This window comes from Notolepis coatsorum, assembly GCF_963971535.1.
Source record: "Notolepis coatsorum genome assembly, chromosome: 20".
Lineage (NCBI taxonomy): Eukaryota > Metazoa > Chordata > Actinopteri > Aulopiformes > Paralepididae > Notolepis > Notolepis coatsorum.
Window position 1 is genome coordinate 49,792,505 of NC_140184.1, and position 15,482 is coordinate 49,807,986.

The 15,482-nt window shown below is 42.1% G+C and overlaps 1 protein-coding gene across 1 annotated transcript in view; it reads left to right on the plus strand.

Moving 5' to 3' along the window:
• The window catches only part of atosa (atos homolog A), a 119,376-nt gene that overhangs the window by 75,465 nt on the left and 28,429 nt on the right, over nt 1-15,482 (plus strand). The window contains exon 2 of the mRNA XM_084337200.1: nt 6,648-6,832. Within this exon, the coding sequence (XP_084193326.1) occupies nt 6,648-6,832 (185 nt within the window). The remainder of the gene's footprint in view (nt 1-6,647; nt 6,833-15,482) is intronic.

Below are 15,482 nucleotides of genomic sequence, written 5' to 3' on the forward strand. Positions count from 1 at the left end.
CATTTACACTTTGTTACTTTGTGTGTGCAACTGTGCGTCCATGCACGCGTGCATGTACTGTAGGCTTCAGAGGAATGTTCTATTCAGTCACAAGGCCCTAAGGAACAGTTGATCCAATCTATGCAAACACTGGCTGGGCCCCTTAACCAATTTCTCTCTCTCACTGGCCCTTTGTTCTGCCCTGTGTGTGTGTGTGTGTGTGTGTGTGTGTGTGTGTGTGTGTGTGTGTGTGTTTTTGTGTAGCGTGTCCCTGAGTGACATGGTATGTCTGTGTTCCCTTATTCCTTGAAAATGGCAATCTTGACACCCACCATACACACATGCTGAGGGGTGTTGGTGTGTGTGTGTTGGGCGGGCGTATTTTGTCTCCTGTTTTTCCCCCAGCTCCCTCCTGTTGACTCCCTCCCTCTATCCATCATCCACCCAATCTCCTTCTCCTCCTCTCTTCTCCTAATGGAGATTTTAGCCTACATCCCATAAGAGGCCACGGCACTGAGGCCGTGGCTAGTTGGAACAGCTAGAGATGATGATCAGGACACTGTGGTATCAGGCTGTGGCTAGTTGGAACAGCTAGAGATGATCGGGACACTGTGGAATCTGGCTGTGACTAGCCAGCACAGCTAGAGAGATGATGATCAGGACACTGGAATCAGGCTGTGGCTAGCCAGGACAGCTAGAGAATAGATGATCAGCGGACTTGGAAGTGCAATGTAACCTGTAACATTTGTCATAGCTGTCATCCCAGACTAAAGAAAAAGGTTGACTGGCAGTCATAAGATTGTCAGCTAATAATTTTTTGTTATTTAATAGACATTGAAAGTACCCACTATTATCATGCTTGCTTTAAAATGTGCTCAACATTTTATTTGAAATAAGCATGAAAGAAAGCATAACAATTGACCAGCCTAATGGACTGACAAAGTCACAAGAAAAACAAGTGATGGATTGACTCCAGGGCTCGGCTCTAGTTTTCACCATGTCCTGATTCATGAGTTCCAGTCCAGCTAGCTATCGACCTCTCGTGTCGTAGTCCCCTCTTCTCTACTCATGTCCCTCTCAAGGCGTCCAGTGTTTTCCACACATGGCTCTGAGGTTATTTGTGGTGGTGGCAGGTTGGGGGTGGGGGGGGGGGGCTAGCAGCGACACAATGTCAACTCAAGCAGGGGAAAGTATTGTGTGCATGACATGCAGCTCAAACCAGTGCTGCTGATGATTATTACAAGTCATTGTGTCCGTTTTGGGACATCTATTTGTGGTGAGGCTGTATATTATATTATGGTGAGGCTATATTATATTATGGTGAGGCTATATTATGGAGAGGCTGTATTATATTATGGTGAGGCTGTATTATATTATAGTGAGGCTGTTTATATTGTTATATTATAGTGAGGCTGTATTGTTGTGAGGCTATATTATATAATTTTATTATAGCGAGGCTGTATTCTATTGTGGTGAGTAGGCCTGCCACGATAACACATTTTGCTGGGCGATTAATTGCCCCCGAAAATATCGCGATAAGCGATATTATTGCGACCGGTTAGAGAATTTTTTTTTTGGAGAAATTTATTTCCCAAAACTTTTATTTTGAAGCCCACCGCTCCGTCTTTTCCGGGTTTTAGACTTTTATTTTGAAGCCCACCGACCGGACCGGAAGTATTGTTGCGATTATCAGGTACTTTGGGTACCAGAAAAGTCACGTGAAACACTGCAGACCACTGATTGGTCAGAATAGAGACGCGTCTCTAGGATTTCATAAGCATTATGTTTGCAGCAGGCACAAGTGCAATAAACAAAGGATACAGTCACTGTGTATTCTGCCTCATTTATTGATTAAACAAAACCGACATCAACACAATTTGCCACCGAGCGGAGAGTTTAGTCTCGCAAAAAGATCGCTGACTTGTTAAGGCTTGTTGTTAGGTTAGGTGCTAATGTTGTGCTAGCGTTTTAGCATGGCTATCGTACATAGCGTGATCAATATAACTCGCTATTGATTGTTTGTATGAGTAACGTTAATGCTAGTAGAATAGACACAACGTGAGGTAATCACCATCCATTTTAAACCGGTTATTACCTAATGCTAACGTTAGCAAATAGACGCGACTGGTAACGTTACAGCTAACGTTAACGCTTGTAGAATAGACACACTGAGAGGTAACGTTAGCGTTAGCAGAATAGACACAACGAGGGTCTCGTTAATGTTGTTATTGATTGATTGATTGAAAACTGTGTTTACTCTGTTTGTATGAGTAACGTTAATGCTAGTAGAATAGACACGACTGACAAGGGGCACTGGGTCCGCCTCATTAAAACAAACGCGCAAATAGCAATTAATCGCGCCCGTCAAAATCATTGCATTCATTTTAATTATCGCGGCAATTAATCGATTTATTGCTTATCGCGGCAGGCCTAGTGGTGAGGATGTATTATATTATGGTGAGGCTGTATTATATTGTTGTGAGGATGAGGATGTATTATATTATTATATTATGGTGAGGCTGTATTGTATTATTATATCGTTTGTGGTGAGTAAGTAGGTTCAGTGCCAATAAGTACAGAAATGCCATGAAAATAAAAGTGAGTTGAATCTGTTCCGTCCGCTCTGTCCCTTCCTTTCACTCCCTCCCCTCATTCCCTCTCGGCCTACAGCTGGCAGGCGGGCAGCCCATTCCTCCACCCCCCCCCCCCCCCCTCCCCCTCCCCTGCTCGCTCCACGTGTGTCGGCAGCAGCTCAATGCCTTGTGGGAGGAGTTCCCTGGGAGTAATGTGCGTGACTGCCTGCCTGTGATACTGATACACACACATACACATACATACTCTCTCTCTCTTTCTCTCTCACTGCCTGAGACAGTGACATACACACTACACAGCAGCCCCCCACCCCCGGCTCTCACTACTCACACTCACTCTTTCTGCAGAGCCAGGCGAGGGGCTCTGTTCTAGCCAGGCTCACTGTCTGTGGTGGGAGGACCACATTATGTTTGTATGACATGCGTGTTTGTGTCCTTGGACTTATACCATTGCAAGAACCATTTAATGCTCTCACAATAATAATATTATAATATAAGGATGGTGAAAAATCCTGAGAAGTGAGGACATTATTATTATTATTATTATTATTATTATTATTATTATTATTATTATTATTATTATTATTATTGTTCTTCAATTTCAGAAAGGGGTTAGTGGTTAGGTTTTGTTAGGTAATGTCAAGTTAGATTAGGGTTTAGGGTCAGGTTAGTCTTAGCCGGTTAGGTGAGTCAGATTAGGTCATAAAACACTGACTTACCTCCTATTATATGACTATGCTGTATTATATTGTATATGACTCATACCAACATAAACACTGACATACCTCCTATAAGATGACTATGCTGTATTATATTGTATATGACTCAAACCATCATAAACACTGACTTACCTCCTATAAGATGGCTATGCCGTTTATATGACCCATACCATCATTGACACTGACCTACCTCCTATGAGATGGCTATGCTGTAGTATCTGAATGATCCGTCACAACCAGGCTTGCATTGAGCAGCGTGTCTGTTTGTTTGTGGGTTTATCTGTCTGTGTCATTATATCTAAGCCCTACTGTGTTTTTACAAAGCTACTGGCTACTGGCCTCAATGCCTGGCTAGCTTGGTGACAACCATGCCCTCTATAGCTGGGTGGAGCAGTTACTCCTGGGGGAGTTCCCAGGCATGTGGATGCTGATTAAGGTCTATTCTCTCTTCTGCCACAGCCTGGGCTGCTCTGCACGCCCTACCCAAACCTTAACCCCGCAGCCCTGTGTCAGATCAGCTGCCTGGAAGGTGCCACACAGTACTGTCATTTCTCTCCCACACTGTGTGTGTGTGTGGCACCACGCCTGAGCTTGGCTGACGTGGAGGTTCTAAATATACTACATCTCCCAAAACAGCCAAACTGGAAAAGTTGTCTCATTCCTCCTCCTCCCTGTCAACCAAAACACACAAGGCTAAAGCTAACGAAAGAAAATAGCCCTATCGTCGTCGTCCAAGCAGAGTGTATTGTTAACATGTTAATGTTGTCCAGCTCAGTGCAGTCACTGTAGTACAGGCCCTCTTGGATCAGTGAGCGAGGGTTTCAACCTGCGGTGAAACGCTGAGCTCGGCTGAACGGCTGACTTAGAAATGTCAGTTCAGCTGATTGTGGCCCATGTGTCACTGTGACCTGGGACTTCTGCTTGGCCACCATCCAGCACACATAACCCTAGTGGCAGTCAGTCTGGAGCAGTTCACACATAACCTTAGTGGCAGTCAGTCTGCAGCACACATACCCCTAGTGGCAGTCAGTCTGCAGCACAACACACATAACCCTAGTGGCAGTCTGTAGCACAGCACACATAACCATAGTGGCAGTCAGTCTGCAGCACAGCACACATAACCATAGTGGCAGTAAGTCTGCAGCACAGCACACATAACCCTAGTGGCAGTCAGTCTGCAGCACAGCACACATAACCCTAGTGGCAGTCTGCAGCACAGCACACATAACCCTAGTGGCAGTCTGCAGCACAGCACACATAACCCTAGTGGCAGTCTGCAGCACAGCACACATAACCCTAGTGGCAGTCTGCAGCACAGCACACATAACCCTAGTGGCAGTCTGCAGCACAGCACACATAACCCTAGTGGCAGTCTGCAGCACAGCACACATAACCCTAGTGGCAGTCAAGTCTGCAGCACAGCACACATAACCCTAGTGGCAGTCAAGTCTGCAGCACAGCACACATAACCCTAGTGGCAGTCTGCAGCACAGCACACATAACTCTAGTGGTAGTCTGCACCAGCAGCACAGCACACATAACTCTAGTGGCAGTCAAGTCTGCAGCACATCACACATAACTCTAGTGGCAGTCAAGTCTGCAGCACATCACACATAACTCTAGTGGCAGACAGTCTGCACCAGCAGCACAGCACACATAACCCTAGTGGCAGTCAAGTAGGCTTGGGCGGTATGACGGTATTAAGGTATACCAGGGTATTTAGAAATACCTACGGTATTGATTTTCAATACCGTCCGTCACCGTCAAAATCACAGATGCGCTTCAGTTTCTATAACAGTGAAACGGAGTTTTGAGTGTAGTGCACACACTGAGTGTAGTGCACACACTCGCCAGCAGAGGGCGAGACCGCTCTAGTGGAGCGAGTGGGTCACAACGGTGTAATGTTGCGACAGTGCTGTGAAAATACCGTAAAGCGTTGTGACGAGAGCAGTGTTGTTGTGGTCCTTGTGGAGCAATCAGTCTCTTATTATATGTGAACTAAAGAGTACAAGGTTTACACAACAGCCCCCACCCGCCTTTTTATTGTATTTGTACCGTCCTGTACTATCCGCTGTCAGCTGTTTATCTCTCTCTGTGAGCTACTGAGCTTGAATAAATAGCGTTAGCTCAAGTTAGTAGCGTTAGCTCTGCGGCTAATCTTGGATTACCCTGAACTAAATCAATGGCTAGGTTATAAAGCATTCGAGTAGTTTTTACTGCACATAGAAGTAGCCAAACAACGGGAGCATTTCGGGAGCATATGACCAAAACCCAGGCAATTTCTAGCCCTTAAGGAATCAAATAGTCTGCCATGGCTATAGGCTAGATGCTAACGCTAAAACGGTGCGGGCTTCTACCGGTGCGGGACGGGACTATCATTCTGAGAGCTGACGATGATTTGTTTACTTGGTAACACGTAACACCCCCCCCCCCCCCCCCCCCCCGCTGATGAAAATGAAAGTCATACCGTCAAATACCGTGCACCGGGGTATTATAACATAAAGGTTTGCCGGTTTGAAAATAAGGATACCGCCCAAGCCTACAGTCAAGTCTGCAGCACATCACACATAACTCTAGTGGCAGTCAAGTCTGCAGCACATCACACATAACTCTAGTGGCAGTCAAGTCTGCAGCACATCACACATAACTCTAGTGGCAGTCAAGTCTGCAGCACATCACACATAACTCTAGTGGCAGTCAAGTCTGCAGCACAGCACACATAACTCTAGTGGCAGACAGTCTGCACCAGCAGCACAGCACACATAACCCTAGTGGCAGTCAAGTCTGCAGCACATCACACATAACTCTAGTGGCAGTCAAGTCTGCAGCACATCACACATAACTCTAGTGGTAGTCTGCACCAGCAGCACAGCACACATAACTCTAGTGGCAGTCAAGTCTGCAGCACATCACACATAACCCTAGTGGCAGACAGTCTGCACCAGCAGCACAGCACACATAACTCTAGTGGCAGACAGTCTGCACCAGCAGCACAGCACGGTGCCCCAGATAACTCCTTTTCTTTTCACTTTGAGAGATCCTTATTGTCAATGTGGTGAGTGTGCTTTGGGATAATGAAGACTCTTGAGTGCACACAACAACCTCAAGGAAACAACAAAAGGGCTATTTGGGGCCAGTGCCACTCAGAAACGGCAAGCAAGGCAGAGGCATTTCTGGAACTCACTCAAATAATACAAAAGGGATGGAAAAAGTAAAAAAGGTAGTACATACATTGTGGTAAAAAAAAAACGTGAGCAGGACTTTAACCTGTTTCGATTGGACAACTCCTCTGTTGGACAACTCATTGAGATTTTCTGTGCTTTTCTGATCGATGTTGTTCTCATGTTTCTTTGTCTAGATGCGTCTGAGGAGTTTTTCGAGTACGATGCGGAGGAGTTCCTTGTGTTCCTGACCCTCCTGATCACTGAGGGAAGGACTCCAGAATGTTCTGTGAAAGGGAGGACAGAGGGACTACACTGTCCCCCGGCCCAGTCAGGCATGCCGCCTCTTCACAAACACGAGTGTAGCGACAAACTGCCACAGGTAAGAAGCACACAGACACACTCAGGCATTAACCTGTTCCACCCCAGGTGAAAATCTGCATAAAATGTATACCTAGGTAAATGGAATATTGCTCCACTTCTACAAGGGCTATTTGCATATTCTTGGTATCTAGGAACATCTATGGACCTCAATGAATGTATTCTCAGTGTCAGAAATATTGTGTCTATTACTAGGCTTGCTTAAATTGTGATGAAACAAAGGAAAATATGAATTATGATTTTTCTTTTCATCTTTGACAGTGAATAAAACCATGATAATAATGGCCAAACTTAAAAAAAACTGCCACTGAGCTCATTCAGTACCCTCTTGAGATCATGTGTACAAAAGATCTAAGGAAATTAATAAAGGGAAGATGATCAAATTGAAGGTTTTGTATATACAGTACTGAATTCTCCCATCCGGACCAATGCAATTTGAAATATTATTATAGAATATATGCTTATACATTACCTTATTATAGCCAATTCGCACATTTATATATATATATACATATAGTATCTTTCAAATGGCCGAGTTCAATTTGGATATAGTATCACCAGGCTTGCATAATAACAGATACTGATATTTACTGTAAACGACTGTACTATTTTATTTCCCCCACAGTATAACCATTTTGTAACTAATTTCAGATCTAATTCTTCCTACATAGGTTTAGGTTTACTTTATTTGTTCAAGGGGGACAGTGTACATTAATAAAACATTTTACAAATGTAAATGCACCCAATTTTAGCCAAAAGGCTAATTTCCATTGGTAGTCCCCCTGCCAGAAGGTACAGGCTAAAATCCTGTGTAAAAAAAAGGGTTAGCAATAAAAACAGAATAAAATCAAGATAAATACATTAGAATAAAAACACAACAAAAGCACATAGACATAGTAGGGATACAGGTCAGAATACAGTCATGGACACAAGGACAGAGCACATCTACATGATTACAATAGTGTGGAGAAACTGACTGCGTTTCAATATTTGTCAAAAACGTTACCTTTTGTAGCTTATTATCGCGAATCATAACAATTATTGATATGATTCATTCAGAACGCTGAACTTTGAAGCACCATAGTGGACCACAGGAAGTGTAGAACGGAGAAATTCCAACACTGAACGATAGCTAGCGATGTCCTCTTCAAAATGGCCGCAAAAAGATTCCAATTCCCATGGTTCAACATTTCCATTTCCGCTTCCGGGTCAAAAAACGATTGGAAAATAAAAACTTAAAATGATATAAATACACTTTTAACCTATTGCTAAACTATTGCCAACCTAACGTTTTACATTCTACATGTATTTGTGACATAGTAGTGATAATAATACTTGAAAACGGTTGATTTTAAAATCACAAATTATTTTGCATCTTTATAAAAATATTAATATATGATAATAATGTCAAAAGGGGTCGGTACCATCCCCGTGGGGTGGAACAGGGCATTAAAGCATTCCGTCTTGAGACGGATTTTCGTCAATTTGATTCAGAGTTCCGTCAATTTGATTCGGAGTCGTGACGGATTTTCCGTCAATTGGCTACCTGGTATAATATGATTTGTAGATGCATACAGATTGAAACTAAATTGAGCCAATCAGAGGCGTCAAATATCAGGAAAAAGGGATTTTTTTTTCCTACCGCGGCCACGCCAAGCAGAGTCATTTGTGAGCAATAATGGCAGGACGCATGCAGCGACTCGAGAGACAGGATTACGCTAATAGTTCGTCGTCGGAAATGTATAATAATCGCAAGATACATTCAGACAGTTTTGGATCTAACTAAATGGATTTATGGACACATTTATGCCCGGACCACAAAGCTTATTGAAGGGTTAGCGGCGGTGCGGCGGCTCTACCGGTGAGTAGAAAATGTAATTGTAGGGCGGCTGAGTGGCGCAGTGGGCAAGGCACTCGCCACTAACGCAGGATATGCTGGTATCGAGCCCAGCTCTCTGCGTTGCTACCGGCTTGGCCGGCCGTCATACTAACACAATTGGCAGTGTTAGAGGGTGGGAAAGCCGGTGGGTGGGGATTGGACGTTGTGGACAGCGACTCCTACAGGTCGGTTGGTGCGCCTGTACAGCAGAATCAGGAAGTATCGGGGGCAGCGTGAGCCTCCCACGCGTTACTCCTCGCCACTGAGAGATCGCGCTGTTCAGGTGAAAAGATGCGACAGCTGCCTCCTCGTGTACCGGAGGGGACACGTGATGCAAGGCTTGGTCCTCGCTGCAGCCGACCAGTGGGAGGCATAGTCTAGCAGCGTTCGAGACAGGGGAGGGGAGAATTGGAAATACGAAATTGGGATGGGAGAAAAATAGAAAATGGGAGAAAAAGTGGATAAAATAAAAAGACAATACATAATTTGAACTATACACAATACTGAATTTGAACTATAGACAATACTGAATTTGAACTATACACAATACTGAAAAGTTACAGTATGTAGATTTGTTTATTTGTATGACAAAGTCAGTCAACCCTTGCAATCAGTTTCATTTAATGAATTTAAAACGGCATTGATAATACGTAAAAGCAAACTGGCAATAGAAAATATGTTCAAAATGATCTAGTTCCCTTAAACGCTAATGCTATTAAATAAAAATATATAGTGGAGGTTAAAATAAGAATATGACTTGGCCTGAAAAAAAGTTCAGTCAGGAGATCTTTTTTTGCTTTAATCCCTGCACACTAGGCTTGCCGTGGCAGTCTGTGATACCTGTGTTACTCTGTGTTCAGGTATCCACCAAGTAGTTAATTTTCACATACTGTATCAATGCCTGCTTCAATATCTCTGGGATCTGTGGAGAAAGAGGACATTATTGAGATGGTAAACAAATGCATGAATAAAACCTCCACAGATGGGGATGACATTGATATGTCTCTGGTAAAAAAATTATTCAAGGAATTGTGGAGCCACTATCTCATATATTCAATTTGTCGTTCAAAATGGGCGCATTCCCTCAAAAAATGAAAATTGCAAAGGTTATACCATTATTTAAAACTGGAGACAAGCATTTGTTTACCAATTATAGACCGGTATCCCTGCTATCACAGTTCTCAAAGATACTCGAAAAACTATATGTTGCAAGATTAGACACTTTCATTGAAAAACATAATCTCCTAATGGACAGCCAGTATGGTTTTAGAACAGCTAGATCTACCTCCATGGCATTAATGGAGCTTGTAGAGGAAATAACGGACGGTATAGAGAGAAAGAAATATGTATTAGGAATATTCATTGACCTAAAAAAAGCTTTTGATACAATAGATCAGTGGTGCCCAACCAGTCGATCGCGATCGACAGGTAGATCGCGGGCTGATTTAAAGTACGGTAGATCTTGATTAATAAAATAAAATTATCATTTTTTTTTCTTTTTTCTTTGCAAAATCAACTCTGCCTCTCCTTGTTAACTACAACAAGCAATGCTGTTTGTTATTTAAGATGAGGTCGGACTCGGCACTGACAGATTTGTGTTCATTATGCTGCTTTTATAAAGCCTCAAATGACGGCTTACAATATACAATTTTGGCTGGTAGCTCTCGGCTAGGTGGTAAATTAAAAAGTAGATCTTGGTTCAAAAAAGGTTGGGCACCCCTGCAATAGATCATGAGATTTTACTGAAAAAGATGGGACAGGTTTGGTGTCAAGAGGGGTTGCTCTGTCTAGACCAGGGGTTCCCAAAGTCGGGGTGGGGGGGGGGGTCGCCAGATGGTTTCAATTTTTTTTTATTTTTTTTTTGCAGTCAGGCCACTGAATTTAGAAGCAGGCCAGGACAGTGTTTCTAGTTGCAGCAGCGCAATAGTTAGATAACCTATGTGGGGAACAACCAGGAGATCACTGCAACTCACACAAGTTGGAGAACTATCTCTCTCTCTCTCTCTCTCTCTCTCTCTCTCTCTCTCTCTCTCTCTCTCTCTCTCTCTCTCTCTCTCTCTCTCTCTCGCTCTCGCTCTCGCTCTCGCTCTCTCGCTCTCACACACACACAAAAGGAGCCGCATGTGATTGGTGGAGGCGGGACCCTTACAAAAAACTGCTGCTAATCATTGACACATGCTAGCCTGTAATAATCCCCCCCAGAAAAATCTACTTTGCATTTGATATATTGCAAATATATGCCATCACACACACTGGCATTTAAAGGGTTAGAATTATAAAATTAATATGTGGCGTTATGATCAGGGCTGAAGTTGAATAAAAGATTGTATTCTTTTCAATCTGACATTACAAAAAAACTGAAAATCCATCAAAATCAGTGTTGTTGCTAATCATACATATGCTAGCCTGTTTTTTAACAATAATTTGTGATGCCATCACAAACACTGGCATTTAAAGGGTACAAATAAAAAAATGTCTGCACCAGAATGCAGGAAATTAAGTCTTTGTAACAAGAAATGTCCTGGTGGGGGACCCCAGACCCCCTGCTTAAAAAGTGGCCTGACTGGGGCTATATTTTGCACTATTTCCTGGCCTGAATGATTTCCCCAGTCCGGCCCTGGTTAAAAGCCTCCAATGCTTATTAGTGTGTGTGCGTTTGAACGTGTGCATGTTTCAACCATACATTTCCATTTATAAAAAAAAATATTTAAAAAAAAATATATATATTTTGCCTCCTATAATAGTGGGGGTCGCGGCTCTCTAACCCCGTTATTTTTGGGTCGCGGCCTGAAAAGTTTGGGAACCCCTGCTCTTGACTGGCTGAAAAGCTATATTAGTAACAGGCAGCAATTTGTTCTGATGGGTCAGCACAAGTCACAATGCTTAAACATTACCTGTGGTGTAGGGCTGGACGGTATGGTCTAAAATTTATATCACGGTATAATTTGAAGCATAGACGGTAACGGTATATATCACGGTATTTATCTTTAAATTTCTATATAAATGCTTCTGAAGGGGTAAAACACTGGTATGGCAGCTATTACTGTACACTTGTATTACTAGGACATATTTCACATAGTACAGAGGTATTTCAAGAACATTTATTGTGCAAAACCTTTTCTCAAGTTACTTTTTTCATGAAATACAATAAAAATCAAGCGGCACAAAGTGAAAATTAAAACTACAGCAGGACAGGAGGCTTCTTTCCCTCAAACACAATAAAACTCCAACATAACTTTGTTTGACAACAAAGCAAGTCTCCTCTCGTCCTCCTTAGCCAAATTGAAATGCCAAAACTATATGGCAAGTTCCGTGAACAAGTGGAGAAAAACTCCATACAATTAAACACTATGCAACGACCACTGCAAACGTCGAGTGAATCGTCAAGTAACGTTAACGTCATTGCTACTTTAGAGCTGCTCTAGTCTACCAGTCACAAGGTATGAAGGTATAGTCAAAATCCATACCGTAGCGGAAATTCATATCGTTTATACCGTATATCGTTTATACCGTCCACCCCTACTGTGGTGTTCCACAGGGGTCAGTATTGCGACCCAAATTGTTCATTTTATACATAAATGATATATGTAAAGTATCTGACATACTGAAACTTGTTGTCTTTGCGGATGACACAAACATTTTATGTTCGGGGGATGACCTTCAGCAGCTTTTAGAAGTGGCAAACATAGAAATGGACAAATTAAAAGGTTGGTTCAACACAAATAAGTTATCACTCAATTTGAAAAAAATCAACTTCATGATATTTGGAAATTGTAAAATAATCACTGATCCTCAACTGAAAATTGATAATGTAAAAATTGAGAGAGTACATACAAACAAGTTTCTAGGGGTCTTAATAGACCACAAACTCTGCTGAAAACCCCATATAAAATATTTGTGTTCAAAGTTCAAGTCAAGAGTTTTAATTGTCACGGCATACAAGTATACAATGAAATGCGGGTGGTCTTGCCCGCAACGATGTGCAATACAGTGGTACAACATATAATAGAATCCAATAAAAAAAAAACATTGTGCAATAAACAGGTAACGGGTAACATGGTGTGACATCTCGGTATCTGTACATAGTTATTTACAGAGCATATAGGACATGCTAGGTAGCTTTGGTAGTGCAATACACTGTTCCTGTTATTCTAATTTAAAGTGGCCTTTCCTTTTGGCCATAAGTGTGCGGCATGAGTGTGTGCCCGCTCATGTTAAAGTGTTAAGTGGCTGCTAGTGTGTGAGCGTGCACAGCGTGCGTGTCGTGTGTGTGTTCATGTGTGCTTGTGTGTGGATAGTTCAGTGTTCTGTGGCACTCAATGTTCATTGTTCAGGGCTCTGATGGCCTGGGGGAAGAAGCTGAGCCTAAGCCGCTCTGTCCTAGTAGCTGGGGTTCGCAGGCGTCTGCCTGACCTCAGCAGCTGGAACAGGCTGTTATTGGGGTGGTGAGGGTCTTTCATTATTAGTTAGCGAGAAGTATTGGTATACTGGGCAAGACTAGATATATCCTGAATCAGAAAACTCTATATACATTATATTGCACACTCATTGTACCATATCTATCATATTGTGTTGAAATCTGGGGAAATACTTATAAAAGCAACTTACAAAAGATATGCACACTGCAAAAAAGAGCCATACGGATAGTACATCATGGTAGATATTTAGATCACACAAATAGTCTGTTTGTAAGGAGTCAAACATTAAAATTCATGGACTTAATCAAATTCAAATCTGCACAAATTACCGGTATGTTTCTGGCAATAAAAAACTAATTACCAAGCAACATTCAAAAAAAATTCACGGCTAGAGAGAGTGTTTATAATTTTAGAGGGACATTAGCTTTAAAGCAACCTACGGTACGTACAACTCTTAAAAGTATGTGCATTGCAGTTTGTGGGGTATCACTCTGGAATGGTCTGGATGCGAATATAAAATTAGGCAAAAATATCAATACATTTAAAGGTAGCTATAAACAAGCACTTATGGACACATATAAGAGAGAGAGGAGCTTGAGCAGTAATGTGACTGCCTATTATTTTTTCTTATTTGGATATATAAAAAACTGTACTTTTATTTAATTTTTTATTATTTGTTATATTATTTTTATTAAATTATAATGTCAAATATTGTAAGGAAGGGGCAGGGCTTGATAAGTTGTTTTACTTCCCCCCCCTGTTCCTTCTCGAACACTTATTGTATTGAAATAGTATTTGACTATTTACCTTTTTGTTTTATAAACTTGTTTTATGTTTCTATGTTCGAGACAAATAAAAATCAAATCAAATGCCCACATTCAGCAAATAAAAAAACGAGTTGTGAAATACTAAGCTGGTTATCAATACTTAGTCAGACATTATATACTGAACATGTTTGCGCAGACAGCAGAGCTTTTTTATCGGTCTGTGCAGCAGAGTAGCTTAAGTTTAACTTTTAGAGTAGATTTAACTTCACGTGAAGAAGAGAAAAAAGGCTCTACACCAGGGGTGGCCAACCCGCGGCTCGCGAGCCGCATGCAGCTCTTTGCCGGTCAATGTGTGGTCCCCATCCAAAAGATGTATGATAAAAAATAACTCATTCCATAAGAACGTAGAATAAACATTTACAGATTTTTTTTTAAATGGTCCATTACTCCATTTGCATGTTCTTAGTATCTGAATCTAGGGACATCATGTGTCACCTCACAGCGCTTTATGCCAGATCTCTACATTTTCATTTTTCAGATTATTCCAGATTGCTAAAGTACAGAATCTAAGCTTTCAAATGATGTGTCATATGTTGACATCTGAGAATGTTTTGAACACGATGTGCCCAATTATAACTTCTAAAACTGGCTGTGTTCTAGATTACCAAAGAGGTGAAAAGGTGTCTCAAAGGAAGGCAACTTTTCACACTTCAGACAGTTTCAACTGGGCGTCAACAAACCCCCCTCCAGCAACGCCCCTCACCTGAATAACATTAACATAATTAAGTGCTGCTGAATCAGAGTTCTCTCTCCTCAGGACCCCTGTCTCTCCAGGACCCCCTATCTGGACTGTATAGGACTGTGAAGCTATGTACCCCCCCCCCCCCCCCCATGCTGCTTTGACACCAGAATTATTGTTAAATCTATGTCACAACGAGAAAAAGCAACAAAGTCCTCACTCAGTGGCATGGGCCTAATGTTATGTAGCTCTGCAAGCTGCTTACACACTGCTTATCATATCACTCCTAGCTACACATACGCACGGTCCTCATGTCATGAGGTGATGAGCATCTTAAACTATCTGGACTCAGTGGTTAAGAGGTGATGCAGCATCTTAAACTAGCTGGACTCAGTGGTTAAGAGGTGATGCAGCATCTTAAACTAGCTGGACTCAGTGGTTAAGAGGTGATGCAGCATCTTAAACTAGCTGGACTCAGTGGCTAAGCGGTGATGCAGCATCTTAAACTAGCTGGACTCAGTGGCTAAGCGGTGATGCAGCATCTTAAACTACACACACACACACACAGTTCTCATATCCCTCCTAGCCACCACAACCTAATGTTATGTAGCTCTCCACCTTGCTATCTGATGCTCATCACCTCTCTTAGACACTGATGTAGCAGTACTGTCTACCTGTATGTCATGTATGTCAATGTTATGATGCATTGAAAATGGGGGACCCTGATGTAAACAAGACGAAAGTCTTTCTCAGGTCTGCATCCCCTTAACAATTGTGTGTATTGAGCTGTATTGTACTGTACCCATTCTGCAATCTGTGCTGAGATTATAAACTTGTTGTTATTACAC